Raw genomic sequence first — 27126 nt, 5'->3', positions numbered from 1 at the left:
CATTACCTTTTTGCCCTCTCTCCTTCCACTTGTTCCTCACAACAGCATCCTTTGACACTTTCGATCCAAATCAGTACATCGCTGCACTCATGCCTCCCGTGCTGCCACCCTGTCCTCACGCTAAAGCCACTCTTGTACATCCCTGCTTTCAGATGCTGATTCACCAGGAGAGGAGACGGGCCCTCAAGCTGCCACTGGGAGTGAATCTGAAGGCGAGGAGGAAGAGGAAGCCGGAACATCAGCGCAACCCTCTGCCGAGGCAGCCCATGGCCATACTGGGGACACGCCTTTCCTGGAGGGGAGCGGGGGGGAATGTTCTGATGAGGGTGAAGCTCCAGGACCCAGCCGGCTGCAGCAACGCGAGGGGGGTAGGGAAGCTCGGGGGCCTTCTCCTCGGAGGGAGAGTATGGCCTCGAGTCCTGCTGCAATGAGCGCAGATGAGGTGCGGGTCCTCGCTGAAATGAGCGCCCAGGCAGAGCAAAGGCACGCTGAGCTCATGGCTGCAGTGGCAAGGATGCCCGAATCCATTAAGTCACTGGCAAGGAGTGTCCAGGACTTCGGTGCAGCACAGGCATCTGTCACGCATTGGCTGGGTCCTGAGGATTGCCAGGTTATGCAGCATGCAGCACACAACAACGAAGTGGGAGACTCGCTCAGGCGAGTACTGCAGGGCTCCTCCAAAGTGGTCCAGACAGCGGAACCGTTGCTTGAGCACGCCGATTGTGTGCTCAACGATGTTCCTGGTAGCTTGATGGCTCTCGTTGTATCGTTCTTCAGCAGGGGTGCTGGGCGAACGGAGCGGGGTCATCAGAGGATAGCCCTTGTCCCCAAGAAGCCAGCCTCCTGGGTGAAGCGGGACCTCGAAAAGGTCTGCCACAGAAGTCTGGCGCAGGATGAAGGCATCGTGGCTGCTGCCTGGAAAGTGTGCATTGACAGCGAGTATTAGCTATCAAGGAATGGAAGCCCTTTTGGTTACGGAAATCCTCGGCATTCTCTTGCGGCGCCCGCAAAGCCACATGGGTGCAGTCAGTGGCACCCTGCACCATGGGGAAGCCCACTATTCTTGCAAAGCTTGCACATAACACACTGAGCAAACTGTGCCCAATTTTACAAGGGCAGCCCACTTGAATAATTTAAATAAATTCGCAGTGCAGCTTTGGCTTATGCTGGCAACCAAGCTAATGTGAGGTACATAGGGGTTGATTTTCAGTGTGCCGTGAGGCGGGCTTTTAGGCGTGTGGGGGGCAAAAATCCCGAATTCGGGGCTCCCGACACCATCCCACCCAAAACCCACCTCCACGTAAGTTTCAAAGGAGGCGGTTACCCGCCCCGCACTGGGACCCACTGACCCGAGGCAGGAAGGGATTAGCGCCAATTAACTGCCTGTTAACAGGCAGTTTTTAGCCTAATCCCTATTTTGAGGGGTGTCGTGTGGGATTCCCGACGGCTCCAAACCACGCCAGGTTACAGCAGGTGGGCCGTCGGGTTGAAGGACTTGGAGGGGTCGCGATGTGGGTGTTCAGGTTAGTGATGGGTGCATGAGTGCAAAGGTTAGTGTGTTTGGTGTGTATAAAGTGTGTAAAGAAGTTTAAATTACCTGTACTTACATTAACAGCCTTTCTTCCTCTAGGTTTCGGGAGTCCATCACTCAGCCGGCACTGAAAGCAAAATGGCTGCGAGCTGTCAAAAGTGACAGCCTTCAGCTTTCATTGCCGGTGAGAGTTCTAACTGAGTCTGTGTAGAAGGACTCATGTTAGAAGTCAGACTGTCAGTGTTTGACAGCTTCAAGCAGCTGTGAAACACTGATATTTCATCTCTCAAGACCTCTTGACAGATGAAATTTCAGTCTGTGATGTCACCTGTTGCCGGGTGGCCCTTAAATGGCCTGCTGAGCCCGCTGGGTGGGCTCAACAAGGTCAATCAAGGGAAAATTGCGTGGATTGGCCGCATCTCGATGTAAGCGGGACTATAACCTGAAAGTTGTAGTCCCGCCTCCTTCCCAACAGCTGAATAAAAATCGACCCCATAATATCTGACCAGTAGCTCAAATTTAAAGGGATATGTGCACGTACGGGTAAGAGGCTGTTTATGGGGTCAAATATTCTATCAATCTTTATAAAACTTCAAAATTGGACTTTTAATATTAAACCAGCCTTAGTTAATGCTGGTGGGGTACAGAGAGGAAAAGCAATGAGGAAACACAAAATGGAGTCTGTGGGAACATTATATTGTGATAGACCAATCTCCCTGCTTGATGCCTTGCAATGTGTATGTATAACTGCATGAGTGGGAACAAGAAAGATTTCCCTGTGTGGTACTTCAAGGCACCTTCTCCAGAGTACAGCAAAACAACTTACCTGCCAGGTGATGGGCCTAGCTCTACAGTCTGGGCAGTACATGGATGTACTCTTGGGAAAATTATCAGCTGGAAAATGCTCCGTTCTCTGCCCAACTGATATCTCCTTTCCACAGGGAAAGTAATGACCATATTGCCTCCTGAAAATGCTTGATGCACTTGTGGTTTTCTGACTGACTAAATTGGTATATGTCACCAGTGGCAGTTTGGAAGAATTTTGGAATTTTGGAAGAATTCAGTGGCACAAAAGTAAAACACACGTCCACAAGCACAACCATGTCTCTGGTAGGTTATTTGCAGGTCAGCCTGCAGCAGGTGGCATAGCTCTGTAAAGCCTTTCTTGTGAAGCAGAGGCAGTGAAAACAGGTCTCTTATAGGATGCTCAGTTTCTTGTGGCAGGGTCTCATTTCAGCTTTGTGCCCAGGAGGGGCTGTGATGTTCCATGACAGAGGGATGGTAAGATGGGGAACTGGTGAACAATGGGGATCTGGAATTTCATTTACTGGAATCGGAGTCTGATGAGGTATCCATGGGCAGCCTATCCTGAATGGTGATTTGCTGCCTGCCTCCTCCCTCCCTCCTCTTCCTCGTTCCTGTCCTCTTCCTCCTCCTCCTCTCCCTCATCCTCCTCCTGAAGTGGTCCCGCAACCCCTGGTGGAAAGGGCTGCACCCTCATGATTGCCAAATTGTGAAGCATGCAGCAGATCACCACGAAATGGGACACACACTCCGGCGAGTACTAGAGGGATCTTCCTGAGCGTTCAAGGCAGCCATACTGTTGCTTCAGCAGCCCAATGGCCTGCTTGATGATGTTCCTGGTGGTAACAAGTCTGTCATTATATGAGTGTTGGGCAAAAGTGGTGGGGTTGCAGAGTTAAGTCATCAGCCAGGTGTAAAGTAGTGAGCCCTTGTCTCTGAGCAGCCACCTTCGGGTTTGACGTGGTGGCTGGAAGATTGCTGGCACACCTGACTGGCGCAGGATGAAGGCACCATGACTGCTGCCAGGATACTGGGCATTGACCAACATGATGTGCTGAATGTGGTTGCACAACAACTGCACCTTAAATGAATGGTAGCCTTTGTGGTTACGGAACATCTCAGGATTGGTATACGGCACCCGCCAATCCACGTGTGTGCTGTCGATGATGCCATGCACCATGGGGAAGCCCACTATCCTGGCAAAGCCACATGTGCACTCGTCCTGCTTCTCTCTGTTCAGAGAGAAGACAATGCAGTCCCTTCTCCTGGAGTAGAGAGCCTCTCTGACCTCTCGGATGCAGCGATGGACAGCAAAATGGGAGATGTCGGCTATGTCTCCTGCTGCAGACTGGAAGGATTTGCTGCTGAAGAAATTGAGGGCCACGGTGACCTTGTGGCCACTGGAAGAGCCGTCGTCGCCCTGCTCTGAGGCTGCACGTCTGTTTGCAGGAGGTGGCAGAGTTCTGTGACCACCTCCTTGGTGAAGCGGAGCCTCCTAATACACTGATCCTCGCTTAAGTGGAGGTAAGAGTAGTGCTCTCAGAAGATGGGTAATGCATTCTGTTGAGAGTCCTCCTGGCCCTTCTCCTCCTCCCTCCGTGAGCATCTTCTCCTCTTCTTCACCGCTTCTGCTCCCTGTTCCAAAGATATTTGAGTACGAGGGGGAGTGCAAGTAGGGCTCCCATGACTGTGAGCAAGTGTTGTGAGCAGAAGGCTTTCAATGAGAATGAAGGCATTCTCCACTTGCACCAACACTCCCCGTCACCTCAGGAACTTTAATAAACATGGTTAGAAAGCTGCAAGTGTTGCAGGAAGTTACACAGAGCCAGTCAACCTGAGAAACCATGTCAGTTGCAAGCTGTTGATGATAAGAACATAAGAACATAATAAATAGGAGCAGGAGTAGGCCATTTGGCCCCTCGAGCCTGCTCTGCCATTTAATGAGATCATGGCTGATCTGATCTTGGCCTCAACTCCACTTTCCTGCCCGTTCCCCATAACCCTACTCACAATCGTCAGCAAAGTGATGGAAGAGGTCGTGGACAGTGCTATCAAGCGGCACTTACTCACCAATAACCTGCTCACCGATGCTCAGTTTGCATTCTACCAGGACCACTCGGCTCCAGACCTCATTACAGCCTTGGTCCCAACATGGGTAAAAGAGCTGAATTCCAGAGGTGAGGTGAGAGTGACTGCCCTTGATGTCAAGGCAGCATTTGACAGAGTGTGGCATCAAGGAGCCCGAGTAAAATTGAAGTCAATAGGAATCAGGGGGAAAGCTCTCCAGTTGCTGGAATCACACCTAGCACAAAGGAAGATGGTTGTGGTTGTTGGAGGCCAATCATCTCAACCCCAGGACATCGCTGCAGGAGTTACTCAGAACAATGTCATTGGCCCAACCAGCTTCAGCTGCTTCATCAATGAACTTCCCTCCATCATAGGGTCAGAAGTGGGGATGTCCGCTGATGATTGCACAGTGTACAGTTCCATTCGCAACTCCTCAGATAATGAAGAATCCGACCCCCATGCAGCAAGATCTCAATGACATTCAGGCTTGGGCTGTTAAGTGGCAAGTAACTTATGTGTCTCACAAGTGCCAGGCAATGACCATCTCCAACAAGAGAAAGTCTAACCACCTCCCCTTGACATTCAACAGCATTACCATCGCCAAATCCCCCAACATCAACATCCTGGGGGTCACCGTTGACCAGAAACTCAACTGGAACAGCCACATAAATACTCTGTTTACAAGAGCAGGTCAGAGACTCGCTATAATGTGGTGAGTGACTCACCTCCTGACTCCCCAAAACCTTTCCACCATCTACAAGGCACAAGTCAGGAGGGTGGTGGAGTAATCTCCACTTGCCTGGATGAGTGCAGCTCCAACAACACTCAAGAAGCTCGACACCATCCAGGATAAAGCAGCCCGCTTGATTGGCATCCCATCCACCACCTTAAACATTCACACCCTCCACCACTGGTGCACCATGTCTGCAGTGTGTACCATATACTAGAGGCACTGCAGCAACTCGCCAACGCTTCTTTGGCAACACCTCCCAAACCTACGACCTCTATCACCTTGGAGAACAAGGGCAGCAGGTGAATGAGAACACCACCAACTGCAAGTTCGCCTCCAAGTCACACACCATCCTGTCTTGGAAATATATCACTGTGCCTTCATCATCGCTGGGTCAAAATCCTGGAACTCTCTCCCTAACCACGGGAGTACCTTCACCACATGGGCTGCAGCAGTTCAAGAAGGCAGCTCACCACCACCTTCTCAAGGGAAAATAGGTATGGGCAATAAATGCTGGCCTTGGCAGTGACGTGTGCATTGCATGAATGAATAAAAAAAAATTGTAGGGCTTATATGTCCAAGGCAGGATAGTGTGTGACTTGGATGGCAACTTGCAGGTGATGTTGTTACATGATATTTCTACACTTGTCCTTCTCAATGCTAGAATTCATGGGGCTCGGAGGTGCAGTCATAGTAAACTTGGCGAGTTGTTGCAGTGCATCCTGTAGATAATACATAATGCAGCCACGGTGCATCAGTGATGGAGCTTATGAATGCTCACTTTGGGTTCCACTAGAACCACTTGGCTCCAGACATGGCCACGAGCTGAATTTCAGAGGTGAGGTGAGAGTGACTGTCCTTGAAATCAGGGCTGCATTTGGCCGAGTGTGGCACCAAGGAGCACTAGTAAAACTGAAGTGAATGTTGTTCTGATCCTGCTGATGGCTGGTATGGGCTGCTTTATTATCGAAGGAATGTAACTAAACACTGTGGAACCGTAAGCAAATAGTTCCACTCTTGATTTATGATGGAGGGAAGGTCACTGATGAAGCAGCTGAAGGTGGTTAGGCTGAGGACACTGCCCTTAAGAACTCCTGCAGCGATGTCCTGCGACTGTAACCACAACCATCTTCTGTGTGTTGGCTACAACTCCAACCCCTGGAGGGTTTTTCCCCTTGAGCCCACCATCCCCAATGACCTCAGTTTTGCTAGGGCTCCGTCGCGCTCTACTCTACTCTGCCTCGATGTGAATTGCAGTTACCCTCACCTTTTCTTTTGCATCCCTGCTTAAACCGAAATCTACCCTTTCATCACGTCAAGAATTAACTTCTTGACTGCCCTCTTTCACATATTTTCCATTACCAACTCTTCACAAACTTCAGTTCATCTAGAACCCTGTTGTCCAAGTCCTCTCTAGCATAAAGTCTAGTGCACCTATTACTTCTGTCCCTGGTAAGCTTCACTGGCGCCCTGTCTCTCAGCATAATGACCACAAGGTCCTCAATTTCATTTTCAAAATTCCAACAAATTCTTGCTCCACTTTATCCGAGTGAACTGCTCCAAAAGTATACCCCCAGCATATACCCTTCTCTTTTCTGAGTCTGGACTATTTTTAGTCCCTGCTCACCACTGGAAGCCAATCTTTCAACCAATACCCACCTGCCATTTGCAATTCGCTCCCAAAACCGCTTTGCCTTCCTAACTCTTTCATTGACTATGCTTTTGGTCTCTCTCCCTCTTAATCCTTCTCACCTCTTGCTTTGCCCCTTCTTGTTCCCTCATCAAACATTCTGTATAATGGTACTTTGTAAATATATGTTGTTAAGCATAAAGTTGTGAATGTTTTCACTTAAGAGAGACAAACTGAAAATAGGGTTATTGCATTTTCTAAAACTGGGTGTTGATTAATAATTAACTTGTCATTTTAAAACGCCTGGGGCAAACTCTTCCATGGGAAACATTCATTAGTTTTAATATCTGGTTCTCTTTCTCTCTTTCACTCTCCACCCTATAAATGCTTTAAGGGTGGGACCCGTTTTGTTGGCCTGAAGGGCGTTTAGTATCTATGGCAATCTGTGTCTGTGAGAGTGCAATGCGCTGTACTAAATATACTGTAGAATTTTGAATTGTAAAACAGACATTATTTCCAATTAACCAGCTGACAACATTGGGTACATCCTCGGTGGGAGGTGTTCAGTTGCAAACCAGCCAAGAACCTGAGACGCTGCCTCACTGCAATAGAAACATAGAAACATAGAAGATAGGAGCAGGAGTAGGCCATTTGGCCCCTCAAGCCTGCTCCGCCATTCAATAAATCATGGCTGATCTGATCTTGGCCTCAAGTCCACTTTCCTACCCGCTCCCCATAACCCTTGACTCCCCTATAGTTCAAAAATCTGTCTATCTCCACCTTAAATACATTCAGTGACCCAGCCTCCACAGCTCTCTGCAGAGAATTCCAAAGATTGACGACCCTCTGAGAGAAGAAATTCCTCCTTATCTCCACTTTAAATGGGCGACCCCTTATTCTGAAACTATGCCCCCTAGTTCTAGATTCCCCACGAGGGGAAACACAGTCTGTGCATCTACCATGTCAAGCCCCCTCATGATGATCCCTTTAAATAACGTTGCTGGAGGCTCCTTCCTGCTGCTGAACACTTGGTCTGCTGGTCGAGATTAAGAGAGTGCGGTAATTGGAGTGACGATGGCGTAAATGGCAGATCATGCATCAAGTGAGGGTTGCACACTCATTAACATCACAATCTGCCTCATTTCCATTTCTGCAGCGAGCGCAGGCAACAGCAATGCTGCCGACCTGCCTAAAATGATGGCTGCCACCTTGCCGAAAATGGCAGCTGCCGCGGGACCCGACGGAAGTGGACGGAAGTGAGTCGGCTGCTCTTTTTTCTTCAAAACAGGCCTTAACGGCCGGCACTAAATCCTCCAATTCAGTCTGCAGTACTTATTAAATGCCTCAAACAAATTCCTAGTTTCACATTCAATGGTGCTAGTCAAATTAGAGCAGCAATCAAGAATATTGTAGGAAAGTATTGGTAAAATGAGAAAAGACACATTCCCAAGCATCAAAGTGCTAAAAAATAACATTGGTAAAAGAAATTATTACTTTTTGTATGGAGGTTCTTTACCTACAATCTCCTTTTAAAAATCCAAGTGGAAGAGATCACATCACAGGATTGTTCATGCACCTATTCCACACTGATGAGCTTAGTTTTCAGGGCCAGAGGCCATTTCAGTATTTGCATCCTCTCCCACAGCCCTGAAAGTCTTTGCCACAAAATGTGGCACTGCGTCGCTCCCCACCCACACACATGCCATCCTGTATTTTCAAAACTTACTCTAATAGGTGGTCTAAGCCTATATATGGTTTGCAGGCATGAAAAGCACTTAGAATCATAGAATCATGCAGCACAGAAGGAGGCCATTTGACCCACCATGCCTATGCCGGCTCTTTGAAAGAGCTATTCAATTATAAGAACATAGGAATAGGTGTAGGCCATTCAGCCATTCGAGCCTGTTCCACCATTCAATTAGATCATGGTTGTTCTGTAACTTAACTTAATTTACCCACCTTGGTTCCATATCCCTAATACCCTTGCCTAACAAAAATCTATCAATCTCAGTTTTGAAATTTTCAATTGACCTAGCCTCAACAACTTTTTTGGGGGAGAGAGTTTGTGTGAGAAAGTGCTGCCTGACATCACCCTGAATAGCCTAGGTCTAATTTTAAGATTATACCCCTTTGTTCTTGACTCCGCCAACAGAAGAACACTTCTTCCAGGTGAAACAGCGATTTACTTTCAATTTAGTATACTGGATTCGCTACTCACGATTGGGGAGGCCAAATGCAGATTGTGTGACCGCTTTGTGGAACACTTCCGCTCAGTCCGCAGGTGAGACCCCGAGCTTCCGATTGCCTGTCACTTTAATTCTCTGCTCCACTCCCACTCTGACCTCTCGGTCCTCAACCTCCTACACTGTTCCAATGAAGCTCAATGTAAGCTCAAGGAACAGCACCTCGGCCTAGAAATTGGGTTCTGGCGTAGCCAGGGCTTTAGCGCCGGAAGTTAGTGCCGGCGCTAAGTCCCCCTGCGCGCGCCAAAAATTCAGTAGTGCCGCGCCCAAACGGCTGCCGGCGCTACTGAAGGGTGTTTGCGGCGGTACATCGGCGCTAACTGCCGTTTCGCGCCGCAATTCCGGCGCTGCGGCACCCGATGCGGTGCGGCAGGCTGGGGACGTGCAGGCCTCCTCCTCCCGTTAAGGAGGAGCTGCCTGCACCCGGCCGCGGCCCGCGCAAATCAGCTTAAAAATGAGCCCGGCACCTCGGACAAGTGCCGGGCTTGCATCTGTTCCGGGGGGGGGGGGGGGGGGGGAGAAGTCCGGGGAGGGAGCTGCGGGCAGGCGGCCGGCAGGAAAGTGGCCGGCCGCCGCGGGGCCTTTAATGCGCCGGCGCAAACTGCAGTAAGGCACCTCTGACAGAACGTTGCTTGCGGCTGCCACGGGCGAGGCGGCCGCAGCTCAATTTCGGAGTTCGGGCGGGTTACCACGGCAACCGGGACGCTGCGCACACCGATGACGTCATCGGTGCCGGCGCAGCGCTACCGGTGCAATGCCGATTTAGGGCCCCAGGGAATTTTTAAACTGGCCATAACTCTGGCGCTAGTCCCTCTAGCGCCTCAAAAGCGGCGCTAAGGCAACTGAATTTCTAGGCCCTCATCTTTTAATTATGCACTTTACAGCCTTCTGGACTCAACACTGAGTTCAACAGTTTCAGATCATAAACTCTGCCCCCATTTTTTCGGATGGCAGCTGTTGATGACTCTGCTATTCCCATTTACACCTCTTCTAGACCCATCTTTTGTTTCTTTACTTGTCCCATTACCATCTCCTTTTGCTTTGTACCATCATCCCTTTTGCCATTTAATCTCTCCTGCCTTCCACCCTATCACAGACCTTCCCTTTTGTTCTTTCCTCCCCTCCACCCTTTCCCTGCCTCTGCACTTGCTTAAAACCTGTTATATCTCTAAATTTTTCCAGTTCTGATGAAAGGTCATCGACCTGAAACATTAACTCTATTTCTCTCTCCACAGATGCTGCCTGACCGGCTGAGTATTTCCAGCATTTTCAGTTTTTATTTCAGATTTACAGCATCCGCATTATTTTGCTTTTGTATTGGAGGAAATCGTTTCTCCTTAGCTACCCTATCACAATCTTTAATCATCTTAAACACCTCAAATTATATCATCCCTTAATCTTCTATAATCAAGAGAATACAAGCCTAGTCTATGTCCTCATAATATACTTCTATTAGCCCCAGTATCATTCTGGTGAATCTGCACTGCACTCCCTCCGAGGCTTATATATCCTTTCTGCGGTGCAGTCCCCAGAACTGAATGCAGTACTCCAGATGCAGTCTAACCAGAGCTTTATACAATTGGAGTATATCTTCCACCCTATCATATTCCAGTACCCTTGAGATGAAGACTAATATTCTATTTTTGTACATTGACTCCTAAATCTCTTTGTTCCTCCACAATTCCTAACTTCTCACCATATAGAAAATAATCTGATCTATGTTTCTTAGGTCCAGGGAGAAAGGGATTGTTCTCATCTCCCCTCTAGTTCTTTTGCCAATTATCTTAAATCTATGTCCTCTGGTTACCAACCCCCTTGCCAGTGGAAACAGTGGTGGGAATTTTAACCTAAAAAGCAGGTGGGTTGGGGGCATGGGGGTTGCTAAATTGTTAAAAATGGGATTCCCGACCTTAACGGCCTCCAACCCGTCCACTTCCAGTTTTAACGGAGGCGGGAAGGGGGGCGGGATGGGGGCGGGTGACCAACCCGCTTCCAGGGGACGGGATGTCAATTTAAATTATTATAATGGTGAGGCTGGAAGCCTCCATTTTATTTTTAACTGCACGTGGACGGGTTTTACACAATTCGTAAAATCCGGCTGTGTCTTTATACCTACCTCCTGGATCCAGGGTCCCTACTTAACCCACCCTGAGCAATCAGAGAACCCCCCCCCACCCCTCCCATGCCTCCAATCTCTCAACAAGACCTCCAATCAACACCCCCACCACAGGCCTCCAAAGCCTCCCCCAAGCTTCTCCGGCCAGTCCCTGGCCCCAACGCAATCCCTCCTTCCCTCCTCTCTGCAGCCTAGTGCCACAGGCCTACTCGCCCGCAGTCAGCCAACCTCTCAATCTGGCTGGCTGCAGGCAGGAAACCGAGGCCACGCATGCAAATCAGGCTCTGCCATTAAAGTCGGCAGGGCCTGTGGGAAACCCATTCTCCTGGGTTTCCCGACCGCCTCGGAGACCCTCCACCCCCGCCCCAACCTACTCTTCTCCTTAAAATCCAGCCTATTATCTCATTTACTCAAAATCCATCATAATTTTGAACACCTCTATTACATCTCCCCTTAACCTTCTCTTCTCTAAGGAGGCGGCTGCAGGGCATTCTGGAGGGGGAGGGTGAACAGCCAGCTGTCGTGGTGCATATAGGTACCAACGATATAGGTAAAAAATGGGATGAGGTCCTAAAAGCTGAATATAGGGAGTTAGGAGGTAAATTAAAAAATAGGACCTCAAAGGTAGTAATCTCAGGATTGCTACCAGTGCCACGTGCTAGGCAGAGTAGAAATAGAAGGATATTTCAGATGAATATGTGGCTAGAGGAAGGTGGAAAGAGGGAGAGATTCAAATTCCTGGGACATTGGAACCGGTTCTGGGGGAGGTGGGACCAGTACAAACTGGAAGGCTTGCACCTGGGCGGGACTGGAACCGATGTCCTGGGGGAGTGTTTGTTAATGCTGTTGGGGAGGGTTTAAAGTAAAATGGCAGGGGTTGGGAACCTGTGCAGGGAGACAGAGGAAAGGGAAGCAAGGATAGAAGCAAAAGACAGGAAGGAGAAAAGCAAAAGTGGCAGTCAGAGAAATCAAGGGTGAAAATAAGAACATAAGAAATAGGAGCAGGAGTAGGCCAATCGGCCCCTCGAACCTGCTCCGCCATTCAATAAGATCATGGCTGATCTGATCCTAACCGCCAATCCACTATCACAGAACCATCTCCTGAATCTAACAGAATTAGACACATGAAATAGGAGCAGGATCAGGCTACACGGCCCCTGGGCCCGCTCCGCTACCCACAGGGCCATGACCGATCTGAACCTAGACTCATGTACAAATTCCTGCCCGCTCCCCATAACCCTTAATTCCCTTTACTTCTAGGAAACTGTATTTCTGTTTTAAATTTATGTAATGATGTAGCTTCTACAGCTTTTTGGGGCAGCATATTCCATGGACCTACCACCCTCTGAGTGAAGTAGTTCCTGCTCATCTCAGTTTTGAAAGAGCAGCCCCTTATTCTAAGACTATGCCCCCTAGTTCTAGTTTCACCCATCATCGGGAACATCCTCCCCGCATCCACCCGATCCAACCCCTTCACAATCTTATATGTTTCAATAAGATCGCCTCTCATTCTTCTGAACTCCAATGAGTAGAGTCCCAATCTACTCAACCTCTCCTCATATGTCCATCCCCTCATCCCCGGGATTAACCGAGTGAACCTTCTTTGTACTGACTCGAGAGCAAGTATGTCCTTTCTTAAGTATGGATACCAAAACTGTACGCAGTATTCCAGGTGCGGTCTCACCAATACCTTGTACAACTGAAGCAATACCTCCCTATTTTTATATTCTATCCCCCTAGCAATGAAAGCCAACATTCCATTGGCCTTCTTAATCACTTGCTACACCTGCATACTAACCTTTTGAGTTTCATGCACCAGGACCCCCAGATCCCTTTGTACTTCAGCACTTTCCAGTTTCTTGCCATTAAGATAATAACTTGCTCTACGATTTTTCCTGCCAAAGTGCATAACCTCACACTTTCCAGTATTGTATTCCATCTGCCAAATCTCTGCCCACTTACTTAGCCTGTCTATGTCCCCTTGCAGGTTTTTTATATCCTCCTCACTCACTACTTTCCCTCCCATCTTAGTATCATCTGCAAACTTTGATATGTTACACTCGGTCCCCTCCTCCAAATCGTTAATATAGATTGTAAAGAGTTGGGGACCCAGCACTGACCCTTGCGGAACACCACTAGTTACTGATTGCCAGTCTGAGAATGAACCATTTATCCCAACTCTCTGCCTTCTGTTAGATAGCCAATCCTCTATCCATGCCAGAATATTACCCCCAATCCCGTGATTTTTTATCTTAAGCAATAATCTTTTGTGTGGCACCTTGTCAAATGCCTTTTGGAAGTCTAAATACACTACGTCCACTGGTTCCCCTTTATCCACCCTATATATTACTTCCTCAAAGAACTCCAGCAAATTTGTCAAACATGACTTCCCCTTCATAAAACCATGCTGACTTTGTCCTATTAAATTATGATTATCCAAATGTCCTGTTACTGTCTCCTTAATAATGGACTCCAAAATTTTACCTACCACAGATGTTAGGCTAACCGGTCTATAGTTTCCAGCCTTCTGTCTACTGCCCTTTTTAAATAAGGGTGTTACATTAGCAGTTTTCCAGTCTGCCGGGACCTTTGCCGAGTCCAGGGAGTTTTGGAAAATTATTACCAATGCATCCACAATCCCTACCGCCACTTCCCTCAAGACCCTAGGATGTAAGCTATCAGGCCCAGGTGATTTATCCGCCTTGAGTCCCATTATTTTACCGAGTACCACTTCCTTAGTGATTTTGATCGTGTTTAGCTCCTCCCCCCCTTTAGCCCCCTGTTTGTCCAGTGTTGGGATATTCTTAGTGTCTTCTACTGTAAAGACTGATATAAAATATTCATTCAGTGTTTTTGCTGCAGACACAAATTGTTACATGGCATTATGACATGGCTGCATTAACAGAGACATGGCTCAAACAATAGGTTCTTAATATTCCTGGTTACCAAATATTCAGCAATGATAGAGAAGGAAAAACAGGAGGGGGCGTGGCAGTATTGATTAAGGATGATGTTAATAGAAAGTAAATAGAAAGGATATACTAGATGGTTCTTTGACTGAATCTATTTGGCTTGAGTTGAGGGACAGAGGGGGAGCTGTTACATTGTTGGCAGTTTTTTATTATGGAGCTCCAACTGTGAGAAGGAGATAGATGAGAAAATTTGTTGACAAATCTCAAAGGTGTGTAACAAAAATAGAGTAGTAATATTAGGAGACTTTAATTACCCTAATATAGGCTGGGAAAATCACAGTGCTAAGGGTAGGGAAGGAGAAGAATTTCTGATATGTGTACAGGAGAACTTTCTCGATCAATATGTCTCCCGTCCAACAAGGAAGGAAGCAGTGTTGGATCTGGTTCTGGGAAATGAAATAGGGCAAGTGGAATGTGGGAGAGTAGAAGATTATTTAGCAAACATAATTCAGTTTAAAGCAATTATGGAAAGAGACCAGAAAATATCGAAGGTAAAAATGCTCAACTGGGGAAGAGATTATTTCAGTGATTTAAGAAGGGACCTAGGACAAGTAGATTGGAAAAGACAATTGCAGGGTAAAGCAGTAATGGAGCAATGGGGGGCATTCAAGAATGAAATAGTTCAGGTGCAAACTAAGCATGTTCCTTTGAAGGGAAAAGGTATAACATCCAAAGCTAATCCGACTTGGATGACAAAGGAAATAAAAGTTAAAATAAAACAGAAAAAGGAGGTTTATGACAAATGTCAGGCAAAAGATTCAGTTAATAACCAGGAAGATTATGGAAAGTACAGGAGGGAATTGAAAAAGATAATATGGAGGCAAGCAGAGGTTATGAGAAAAGATTAGCAGGCAACATTAAATTGAACCCTAAAACATTTGTGATGGAGTGTATATGGGGTCAGAAGCTCAGTGCGGGGTTGAATAGGATGAGATTGCGAATAGTTTGGTTCAACCTGAGACTATGGCTGCTATTTCGCCATCGGAGGCAGGATCGTGGCAGGAGAGGTCGTTTCCGGGTCCCGGTCCCACCTACGGCTCCAACAGCTCTGCAAAAAGGATTTTAGGTTAATTGGGCTTGTTAAGCTCGCTCTGCGTGTTACCCGGCCCAATTACAAGGTTCTGGTGACGTCACCCGTTGATGCGTTTGTTGCTGGTATATTTAAAGGGTCTGATGTCAAGAGAAATTGAATGATCATCATGTGCATAATGGGATGTGTCTGCAATCTACATATCACATGTCTAACTCAGGTCATTACTCTCCCACAGAACCACCACCCCGTCTCCACCCCCCCCACCACCGTCCAGGAGGAAGAGAAGGAGCACTCCTCAGAGGATCCTCCAGCCTCTGAGGGAGCACTCAGCAGAAATGAGCGCACCCTGCACCAGCGCAGAGACGCACACCTCGGTGGGTCCTATGTGAGATAGAGTAGTGTTGTCACCTGGTGTATCACAAGTCACATGTGAGCAAGATCGGATGATGGAGGCAGGGACAGCAGTGGAACTTCCTCGTCGGAGGCCACAGGATTCTCCTAGCTCTGCTGAGCTGCATGCAGACGCTGGGCCTTAGTGGCCATCCAGGAAGAGAGCGATCCTGGAGCTTCAGGAACTAGTTCAGGAGGCTCAGGCAGGGTTTGCAACCACGGTGACTGCGAGTGTGCAGAGAATGGAGGAATCCATCTCAAATATGAGCAACGCCATGGTGCATGCACTGGCAACTGTAGGTTCCACAATGGAAAGGATGGCCACCTCCATGGAGGACATCAGGATGGTAACACTTCTAAATAGATGGTCATCTATGGAGGATAGATGGGCATCTATTGAGGAGAGAAACCAAATGTTCATGGTCATCCCCGTTATGAGGAATGTCAGCACAGACATGGGTCCTCATGGCCCCACTGATGTGGAGCAAGGTGCTCTCCAGCTACTTGCTAGCAGAGAAGTGCGGGTGGCACATGAGAGGGTTGATAGTGGGAGGAGACATGGAAATGGGGGCTCCTCTCCAAGCGCTCAAACTGCCATCACCTTGCCAACCCCTTGGTCAGAGCCTCAGATGCCTCTCCAAAGCCGCAGGAGGAGCAGGCTTTGGCGGGGCCCTCACAGGCTCCAAAACCCAGAGGACGACTGTCAAAGGCGTCTAAGCATGTGCAGCAGGGAAGTGAGCATGCTGCCTCTACATCTGCTGAAGCCACAGGGGTAGCACCACGTAGAAGGAAGCGTAAAAGAAAGATCCCACATTAATAATCACAAGGGTAGTCACTTGGGTGATTTGCTATAAATGAATGTTAAGTTTCTGTTTTGTTACTTTGTTGTAATAATTTTTTTCTGAATGTTTGCATTCGTTGCCATATATGTGCTCACAATTGCAAGTGGCAGATTGAAGGGTAAGGGCGCCCTTTATGTCCAGCACAGTTAATTGTAGAGATGCTCTCTGGTGTTGAAGTGGGGTGATTCAATTTCAATTTTTTTTTATTTGTCACAAAACCAAATACAACAAGTGAAATCCAGTCAGTGAAATGCTTTTTTCTTAATGAGCCAAGCGCACCAAGCAGCAAAGGACACTTAGCAGCCTGGTACGCACGGAGCCCGCAAGGACGGCAGCCATCTTCATCGGCGCCATCACAATAGGGTCCGCTCTCGCCTCACTTCGCCTTTCCCGCACTCCTGCCCGACAATCTTCAGCCGCCGTGGTACCGACGTCCCGGGGCCTGCTTCTCCCTGGCTCTCCTTCCACCCGGTCTGACCTCCAAGCCTCCCGCGGTGTCCGATCTTCCAGGGCCTGTTTTCCTGCCCTCGGTCCACTGGCCGCCTCCCCTCCTACCGGTTCGACCTCAGAGCCTCCCGCCGAGGAGCTGCCGGCCGCCGTGCTTCATGCGCATGTGGCAGCCACATGTCTGTGCTGCATAAAGTTTGAATTTAGCATTGATTAGACCATCCCTGACATCACGGGCAGCAATGTGCTTGTGTTCCGGTCGCATTGGGACAGCCGCCTCCTCCAGGTGTTCCTTATGCTGAACCTCATTCTGCTCCTCCTCCTCCTCTGAAGAGGCTGTGCACTCTGTGCCTTCTTCCTCATGCAGCGCTAATCCTCGTTGCAGTGCAATGTTGTGCAGGGCACAGCAGCCAACAACGATTCTGGAGACCTTGGCTGGTGTGAACTGAAGGACTCCACCAGATCTGTCCAGGCATCTGAAGCGCATTTTGAGCAACCCTATTGTTTGCTCTATGAGACTTCTGGTGGAAATGTGGTTTTGATTATAATGCTCCTCAGACTTGTTTGATGACCTCCTCAAAGGTGTCATTAGCCATATCTTCAGGGGATAGCCCTTGTCTCCAAGGAGTTAGCCAGAAAGTTTGTTTGGCGGTATGAAGAGCTGAGGGACAGTGTACTGGCGCAGGATGTAAGAGTCATGGCAGCAGCCAGGGAACTTGGCGCACACATGCATGATGTTCTTCCTATGGTTGCACACCAGCTGCAAGTAAAGGGAGTGGAAGCCCTTGCGGTTGACAAATGCTGTTGGGTTCTGATGGGGTGCCCTGATGGCCACATGTGCACAGTTGATGACGCCCTGCACCTGTGGGAAGCCAGCCAGATTGACAAAGCCTAGCGCCCGCTCGGTAACACTGGCTTCATCAGTGGAAAAGTGGATATAATTGGCGGACTTGTCAAAGAGGGCATCGGTAACCTGTGTGATGCATCTATGGGTGGCTGACTGGGAGCTGACGCTAATGTCTGCTGCTGATCCCTGGCAGGAGCCTGACACAAAGAAGTTGAGGGCGTTGGTGACTTTGACAGCCACTGGTAAGGCGTGTCCACCCGCTCCTCAGGGCTGCAGGTCTTGATCGAGCATTGTGCAAATGTCTACGACTACCTCTCGCGAAAGTCTCAGCCTCCTTTGGCACTGCTGCTCAGTCATGTTGAGGAAGCTCATCCTCTGCCTGTAAACTCTGTATTGGGTGTATCGCCTGCGGCGTGGTGCACCCCTATGCTGATGCCCTCTTCCCTGTGCAGCAGCAGGTGGTTGAGGAGAAGGTTGGCACTCTTGTTGTTGGTGCTGCTGGTGTGCCTGGTTCTGCTGCTGCTGCGGCTGCTCATGGTCAGAGTCTGGGGACCAGGGTGAGAGAGTATAAATCGTTCCCATTCTGCTGTTATATATGGCAGGTGAGGGTGACATATTAGAAGCAATCTGTCAATGGGGAGAGAGGTTATTCCAAGGAGGTGACAGTGGATATAGAGATTACACGTCACACTTACAGCCTCAATAAAGATCAAATGTGTCTTCCAAATCCTGAAATCAGCAACTGCTGACATTGGAAAGTGAACAGATATGAAATGTTAGCTTTTATACTACATTTGCAGCTGTGAACTATTCAGCTCGATTGAACTCCCGATCTACTTACCTGACGTGATCTCCGAACGACATGAACCTCATAAAAAATGTGCTAAAGTAGAAATAGGCTGACAAAATAGTAGTTAACAAACATTTAATAAGCATTTAACTATCTTAAATGCCTCCCCCATCGCTTGGTGTTGGGTCTGTTCTGCAATCGCAGACCCGACACTTTGGAAACATGGAGGCGCTGTCAATCATTTCAATTTTGACAGCGGACCCATCTCCGAACCCGCCCTCTGAGCGCCGGCAAAATCGTGGCCTATATCTGGGGAGGGGGATGGAATCAGCGGTGAGAATACAGAGTTTGTGGCGGGGACCAATGACAAGGTGGGGACATTTGATGAAGATGTGTGGATACAATTTATATTTCACAAGTGGACTGACCTGAAAACCGATTATCAATAATGATGTTAGTGAGATATATGAATCATATCCTATGATTCTTCATCATGCATTCTGTTTGTAGCACAATTTTGCCCACAAATCTTCTTCCCTTCTCTCCCTTCTTCCACTGGAGGTGTTAGCACAGGCTGTGGTATGATGTCACAAGCAACATCAGCTCTCCGGTACTTTGTCCTAGAGGCCATTCTTCATGACCAATGCGAAATGTGAAGCTATTCAACTATGGGGGCATTGCAGCTGAACCTAATTGCTTCCTTACTCAACATCGATAGGTTCATATTTTCCAGCACAAGGTATTTGCATGAAATTCCTTAATCTGTTATTTTAATGGAGGCATTAATGGATTATAACTTCCATTAAAACAGCAGCCAAAGTTCATATGAACTCATTAACATGTTCATATGCTAATATCACACAGCAACTGGAAGCAGGAACCATGACTGATTTTTCCCACACTAGCATGAGAATGCGGAGGCCAATTTTAGCATCCTTGTAGTCACACTGACTGTGGTCAGCTAACTCAGCACAGGTGAGGGATCAAACTTGGGACCTACCTGGTCTACCTAGTTCAGTAGTACACCATGTTTTGAGCCACTGGTATTGCCCACGCCACACATTAGGTAATTAAAGTTACAATCATGTGTTTAAGGTGGAAATATGCTCATTTTTAATGCAGACTTTATTGATATGTGGATCGTGGACTGCTTCGAAAGTCATCACTGTGAACAGTATTTTTTCAGTGCTATCTATTCTCACTTATGGTGTCATCTGCATGGAATACAAAAACCTTTGAAGATGAAATTGTCTTGGGCGGTAGCGCAAAATGGGCAATCATGAATTGGCAGCTGGTTTTCCGTCCTGCCCAATTTTCTTTTCCATTGACTGCAGTGCATTGCATGGGCCTGACCAATTTCACCCCCTTTAACTGAAATTACATCACCAATGTAGTATCCATAGAGATGTGTAATATCTTCAACAGTTATAGTTTTGCTACTGAAACAGTACAGCATGGTACTGTAGTTAAAACAATTCATGTGTTGTCATTTCCACTTTCCCATGTTGAATCAGCATTGTTTCAATGCATCATTGTCACTCACAATGTACTCGTCTTATCCAATGTTCTGTTTGCTGTACTGATCACTAACTGATAACAGTGTATGAACTTTTAAATATCTTCATAATTCTACCAACCTTTGTTAAACAAAGAATTTCGGCTTATTTCCTGTTCAAGTTTCTTTATTCATCAAATGTCAACCACTAACTTCCTGTGGTTTAGTTTTGAATATTTTTTCTACTTTCGCACATTCTCACATGTTGCTTGCGACAGACTTCTAAGAAGACTTCTCCATGGTCTGTCTACTTTTTAACAGCTAATTCATGTTAACATCGCTTTCTATTGAAACTTTTTCTATTAAGAAGATTTTGTCTGTGCATTTTGTTTCCTCTTTACAGAAAATTCAGAGAAATTAAGTTGGCTGCCAAATGTGTTCAGTTTCTAATAAATTTGGCAGCTGACAGCAGGTGTCCATGACATGATGCTTTTGCTAAACCAGTGACGTTACTGCTGCATCTTGAACTGGAAGGGATTAAGCATTTGGGTACCGATATAGGGCTCATCATAAAAAGATTGTGGTCTTGATGCTGCAGCAATTATATTTGTATTTTATTACTGTCATTTAACTAAAAAGACAATTCTGGTTCTCAGCAATAAAGCTCTTACCTGAATGATTTCTTTTGGCTCCTGGCCTTCATCGACAACAATAAGTTGTGCTCTTCCATTTCTTTCATTGTCTCGAATACCTGCAGCAACCTGGACAGCCTTTAGGCGCTCGTACTTATTGCACTTTGAGCCACACCACTGATAAATGACCTGTTGAGCATATCGTAAAAATATTAGGCACAAATTTTTCCATAGCTGTCCTCTCAGTTACTTCAACAAATGCTGCATTTGCTTTGAACTGACGCAACTTCTGTCAGCTCCGCTGCACCCAGCAGGTACATCAGTGGCCACACAACATTTATTTTATTAATTATATATTGTGCAATTTGTCATGTAAATCTATGAGTCACATTATGGCAGAGGGGACAGAGGATGGGTTGGAGATCTAAAGAAAGGTTTTATTTAGCAAACACTGAAAATCCATAATTTAATTTGGCTATCTGCAAATCAAATGCCATCATTAAAATATATTTTGTTCCATGAAATGTAAATGGAAGAATGAAATATAGATAATAAAGGGAAAATTGTGCTTCTAGTGCAGAGCTTCCACTGAGTATACGATGATGTATATTGCTAGCGTATGAGATAATGCTTTTAAGGAAGGATTTTTACAGTTAATTTACACCCTAATATGAGCATAACAGAATACCCTGAATACTTAAAACTCTTAACACCTATTTCTCTTTCATTTGTGTTATGCTACAGTATTACATGAAACCTCAATTGTTGTACATAATAAAATATCCAGTACTAAACAATGTAGCAACCTGTCAATGGTGAAGAGGGCCATGGTGTGGAGATGCCGGAGTTGGACTGGGGTGGACAAATGTAAGAAATCACACAACACCAGGTTATAGTCCAACAGCTTTATTTGAAATCACAAGCTTTCGGAGCGCTGCTCCTTCTTCAGGTGAAGTGGAGAAATGCATAAAGACACAGCTTACATAGTCAGAGAATCATGTCAGATGTTTACAGGTAACCTTTCCAACTGCCATTTATCGCACCTCAGCAGAGAGATAATCACAGCAGTCAAAGGTGTGAATGGTGTCCAAACAGGTCAGTCAGGGAAACATTACATCAAAGAACAATGAGGTGGGGTCACAAGGGGTCAAATATTGCAGATGCTGGGGTCTGTATGAAAAACAAAAAAACAGACAAAAAACATTTTTTTTGGCTGGAAATCACAGCAGGTCCAGCCGCATCTGTGTAGAGAGAACAAGCCAATGTCGACTCGAGTCTGAATGACCCTGCATCAGGTGGGGTTACATGTAGCGTGACATGAACCCAAGATCTCGGTTAAGGCCGTCCTCATGGGTGCGGAACTTGGCTATCAGTTTCTGCTCGACGATTTTGCGTTGTCGTGTGTCTCGAAGGCCACCTTGGAGAATGCTTACCCGAAGATCGGAGGCTGAATGTCCTTGACTGCTGAAGTGTTCCCCGACTGGGAGGGAACACTCCTGCCTGGTGATTGTTGCGCGGTGTCCGTTCATCCGTTGTCGCAGTGTCTGCATGGTCTCGCCGATGTACCATGCTCCGGGGCATCCTTTCCTGCAACGTATGAGGTAGACAACATTGGCCGAGTCACATGAGTATGTACCATGTACCTGGTGGGTGGTGTCCTCACGTGTGATGATGGTATCTGTGTTGATGATCTGGCATGTCTTGCAGAGGTTGCTGTGGCAGGGTTGTGTGGTGTCGTGGTCGCTGTTCTCCAGGAAGCTGGGTAATTTGCTGCGAACGATGGTCTGTTTGAGGTTAGGCGGCTGTTTGAAAGCGAGTAGTGGAGGCGTGGGGATGGCCTTAGCGAGGTGTTCGTCGTCATCGATGACATGTTGAAGGCTGCGAAGAACATGGCGTAGTTTCTCCGCTCCGGGGAAGTACTGGACGACGAAGGGTACTCTGTTGGTTGTGTCCCGTGTTTGTCTTCTGAGGAGGTCTATGCGATTTTTCGCTGTGGCCCGTGTAAGAACGGGATATGACGCTCGACTCGTCGATCGACAGTTCCGACGGGCCACAGCGAAAAATCGCATAGACCTCCTCAGAAGACAAACACGGGACACAACCAACAGAGTACCCTTCGTCGTCCAGTACTTCCCCGGAGCGGAGAAACTACGCCATGTTCTTCGCAGCCTTCAACATGTCATCGATGACGACGAACACCTCGCTAAGGCCATCCCCACGCCTCCACTACTCGCTTTCAAACAGCCGCCTAACCTCAAACAGACCATCGTTCGCAGCAAATTACCCAGCTTCCTGGAGAACAGCGACCACGACACCACACAACCCTGCCACAGCAACCTCTGCAAGACATGCCAGATCATCAACACAGATACCATCATCACACGTGAGGACACCACCCACCAGGTACATGGTACATACTCATGTGACTCGGCCAACGTTGTCTACCTCATACGTTGCAGGAAAGGATGCCCCGGAGCATGGTACATCGGCGAGACCATGCAGACACTGCGACAACGGATGAACGGACACCGCGCAACAATCACCAGGCAGGAGTGTTCCCTTCCAGTCGGGGAACACTTCAGCAGTCAAGGACATTCAGCCTCTGATCTTCGGGTAAGCATTCTCCAAGGTGGCCTTCGAGACACACGACAACGCAAAATCGTCGAGCAGAAACTGATAGCCAAATTCCGCACCCATGAGGACGGCCTTAACCGAGATCTTGGGTTCATGTCACGCTACATGTAACCCCACCTGATGCAGGGTCATTCAGACTCGAGTCGACATTGGCTTGTTCTCTCTACACAGATGCGGCTGGACCTGCTGTGATTTCCAGCCAAAAAAAATGTTTTTTGTCTGTTTTTTTGTTTTTCATACAGACCCCAGCATCTGCAATATTTGACCCCTTGTGACCCCACCTCATTGTTCTTTGATGTAATGTTTCCCTGACTGACCTGTTTGGACACCATTCACACCTTTGACTGCTGTGATTATCTCTCTGCTGAGGTGCGATAAATGGCAGTTGGAAAGGTTACCTGTAAACATCTGACATGATTCTCTGACTATATAAGCTGTGTCTTTATGCATTTCTCCACTTCACCTGAAGAAGGAGCAGCGCTCCGAAAGCTTGTGATTTCAAATAAAGCTGTTGGACTATAACCTGGTGTTGTGTGATTTCTTACAATGGTGAAGAGAACATCTGAACTAACTCAATTAAATGGTCCTTGATATAGTTTGACAAGGGTTGATTTTCCTCTTCGCAGTGCTTGCAGAATGTTCAGTTTGCAGGTGCTGCAGAGATGACAAAGCGGCAGAGGTCTACCACCTCAGGCTTCCACCCCCACTATGTTGTCTCGAGATTTCCAGGGTTTCCCCAAATGGGCAGACACAAGCCTACGACTGCAATACGCACAAGCCTTGTGTTGCGAGGGAAATGAGGCCGAAGAGGGTGCTCCTGGCCTTCTCACCTCAGCTTTCTCCACGTATGTCCAAGGGGTGCCCAAACGCAGGGGCAACTCAAAAAGCTGGCAGTGAGGCTTGCTTCTGAACCCTCTTCAGATTGGAGGGTTTGAGGGAAGCCCAGGGGCAACATGAAAAGGACAACAGCTTTGAGCCTTCGAGCCTTCTGGTTGCTGCTGTCCAGTGGCTACCAGCCCGTTCTGCAGCTGGGCTCGTGTTTCTGCCCCGGGTCCCAGCACAAGACTCCGCCAGGGGGCAGGCCTGTGTTGGGGTTGCACCTGGCAAAAGTTATTGGCTCGTGATAGCATAATCCGGTGCTCAGAGACCTTGGCAGGAGCAGTACCCGGGTGCAATGTGCCTGTCTAGTGTTCGGAGCATTGGAGGAGAGGGAAATCAACCCGTCTTCTCTGATATCGGTTGTTACTGCATGTTATATTAGCTTAATCAGTGAGTCAGTGTCACTTTTAGCATTATTTACTGAGCTATTCTTAGCTTAAACATTTCCTCATTTATATTTTTGTCTATACCTGTAGCATAAATAGATAACATGTTGTGGAAACTGCTAGATATATTTATCCAACAAAAGGGAACCAACTAAACAGAACATGAACAGCAAAGTTCAATAGATTTATTTCACTTATCTCCTATTTAACAGCAGCATTTATATTCTTCAAAAGTCATTTATCATTTTCTCTTTTTAACAAGTGTTTTTGTGCGGTTTCAACAGAGTGCTGCGAGTTGGGTGAGTTGGAGTTAGGTGAGGAGTGGAAGGAGGAGCTCCTTTGCTTCGCATTTGTTTTTCCTAACTTTTCACCCTGTAGGAAGAGGCCGGAGTCGGAAGCAGCAGGAGAGTACAGTGAGTATTTAAACTCACTTTCACTGTTTTTTTCAAAGGCTTACCAATCTCGCAGACTGGCGGCGGCGTTCCAGAGCCACGTCACGATTCAAAGTGACGCAGGCAAGAGGAAGCAGCTGATTGGGTGAGTACGGCCAGGTGAGTATTTATACTACACTATAGTTTGACAGTTAAGGTTAATAGTTTATAAAGTTTAGAAGGTCTTAATTTTTGTGGTTATAGTTTCTAGGTCTCTGTTGTGTAGCGGGGAGTGCTAGTAAACAAGGGCCCTTGAGTATATCATTTAATTGTACTGTAATTAGTGGTATTGATTTAATTTAATTTAAATTAATTAAAGGGTAAGTCATGGCAGCACAGCTCAGCCCCGTGGCATGCTTCTCCTGCACTTCCTGTGTCCCTGACGACCATGTGCGCAGGAAGTGTATCCAATTGCAGCTATTGGCATGGGAGCTGTGAACGGATACATACTGGAGCATTCGCGAGCTGAGGACATCATGGATAGCACATTTGATCAGTTGGTCACACCGCAGGTAATGGCTGCACAGGCAGGAAGGGAATGGGTGACCGCCAGGCAGAGTAGTAAGTGCAGGCAGGTAGTGCAGGGGTCCCCCTGTGGCCATCCACCTCTCAAACAGATATACCGCTTTGGATATTGTTGAGGGAGATGGCTTATCGGGGGAAGGCAGCAGCAGCCAACTTCCTGGCACCATGGGTGGTTCTGCTGCACAGGACAGGAGGAAAAAGAGCGGGAGAGCTATAGTGATAGGGGATTCTATTGTAAGGGGACTAGATAGGTGATTCTGCGGCTGCAAATGAAACTCCAGGGTGGTATGTTGCCTCCCTGGTGCAAGGGTCATGGATGTCTCTGAGCAGCTGCAGGGCATTCTGGAGGGAGAGGGTGAACGGCCAGTTGTCGTGGTGCACATAGGTATCAACGATATAGGTAAAAACCAGGATGAGGTCCTGAAAACTGAATATAGGGAGTTAGGAGGTAAATTAAAAAAATAGGACCTCTAAGGTATTAATCTCAGGATTGCTACCAGTGTCACGTGCTAGTCAGAGAAGAAATAGAAGAATATTTCAGATGAATACATGGTTGAGGTATGGTGCAAGGGGGAGGGATTCAAATTCCTGGGACATTGGAACCGGTTCTGGGGGAGGTGGGACCAGTACAACCTGGACGGTTGGCACCTGGGCAGGACCGGGACCAATGTCCTAGTTTGCTAGTGCTAATGGGGAGGGTTTAAATTAAAATGGCAGGGGGTTGGGAACCTGTGCAGGGAGACAGAGGAAAGGGAAGCAAGGATAGAAGCAAAAGACAGGAAGGAGAAAAGCAAAAGTGGCAGTCAGAGAAATCAAGGGTGTAAATCAAACATGGCCACAGTAAATAATAATTCTAAAAGGTCTAAGAGTGTTAAAAAACAAGCCTGAAGGCTTGGTGTCTTAATGCGAGGAGCATTCAAAATAAGGTGGATGAATTAGCTGTGCAAATAGATGTAAACGGATAATTGGGATTACAGAGACATGGCTCCAGGGACCAAGGCTGGGAATTCAACATCGAGGGGTATTCAATATTCAGGACAGACAGGCAAAAAGGCAAGGACTTGGGGTAGCATTGCTGGTTAAAGAGGAGATTAACACAATAGTAAGGAAGGATATTAGCTCTGATGATGTGTAATCTGTATGGGTAGAGCTGAGAAATACCAAGGGGTAGAAAACATTAGTGGGAGTTGTATACAGACCCCCAAACAGTAATGCTGAAGTTGGGGATGGCATTAAACAGGAAATTAGAAACTCGTGCAATAAGGGCACAGCAGTTATCATGGGTGACTTTAATCTACATATAGATTGGGCTAACCAAATTAGTAACAATACTGTGGAGGAGGAATTCCTAGAGTGTATACGGGATGGTTTCCTGGACCAATATGTCGAGGAACCAACTAGAGATCCGGCCATCTTAGACTGGGTATTAAGTAATGAGAAAGGATTAATTAGCAATCTTGTTGTGCGAGGCCCCTTGGGGAGGAGCAATCATAATATGATGGAATTCTTTATTAAGATGGAGAGTGAACTAGTTGACTCAGAGACTAGGGTCCTGAATTTAAATAAAGGAAACTACGATGGTATGAGGTGCGAGTTGGCTAGGATGGATTGGGGAACGTTACTTACAGGGTTGATGTTGGCTAGGCAATGGCAAACATTTAAAGATCGCATGGATGAACTACAGAATTTGTTCATCCCTGTT

General features: G+C 47.2%; 1 protein-coding gene across 1 annotated transcript in view; it reads right to left on the bottom strand.

Annotated features, from left to right (window-relative positions):
• scin (scinderin) overlaps positions 1 to 27126 on the bottom strand; it is a 242577-nt gene that overhangs the window by 136584 nt on the left and 78867 nt on the right. The window contains exon 4 of the mRNA XM_085988386.1: positions 20609 to 20758. Coding sequence (XP_085844512.1) covers positions 20609 to 20758 — 150 coding nt within the window. The remainder of the gene's footprint in view (positions 1 to 20608; positions 20759 to 27126) is intronic.

Source organism: Somniosus microcephalus, chromosome 5, assembly GCF_052327205.1.
Source record: "Somniosus microcephalus isolate GS21.2 chromosome 5, FLI_Smic_1.0, whole genome shotgun sequence".
Lineage (NCBI taxonomy): Eukaryota > Metazoa > Chordata > Chondrichthyes > Squaliformes > Somniosidae > Somniosus > Somniosus microcephalus.
Note: the sequence above shows the minus strand (reverse complement) of the source record. Positions and strands in the feature narration are given on the sequence as shown.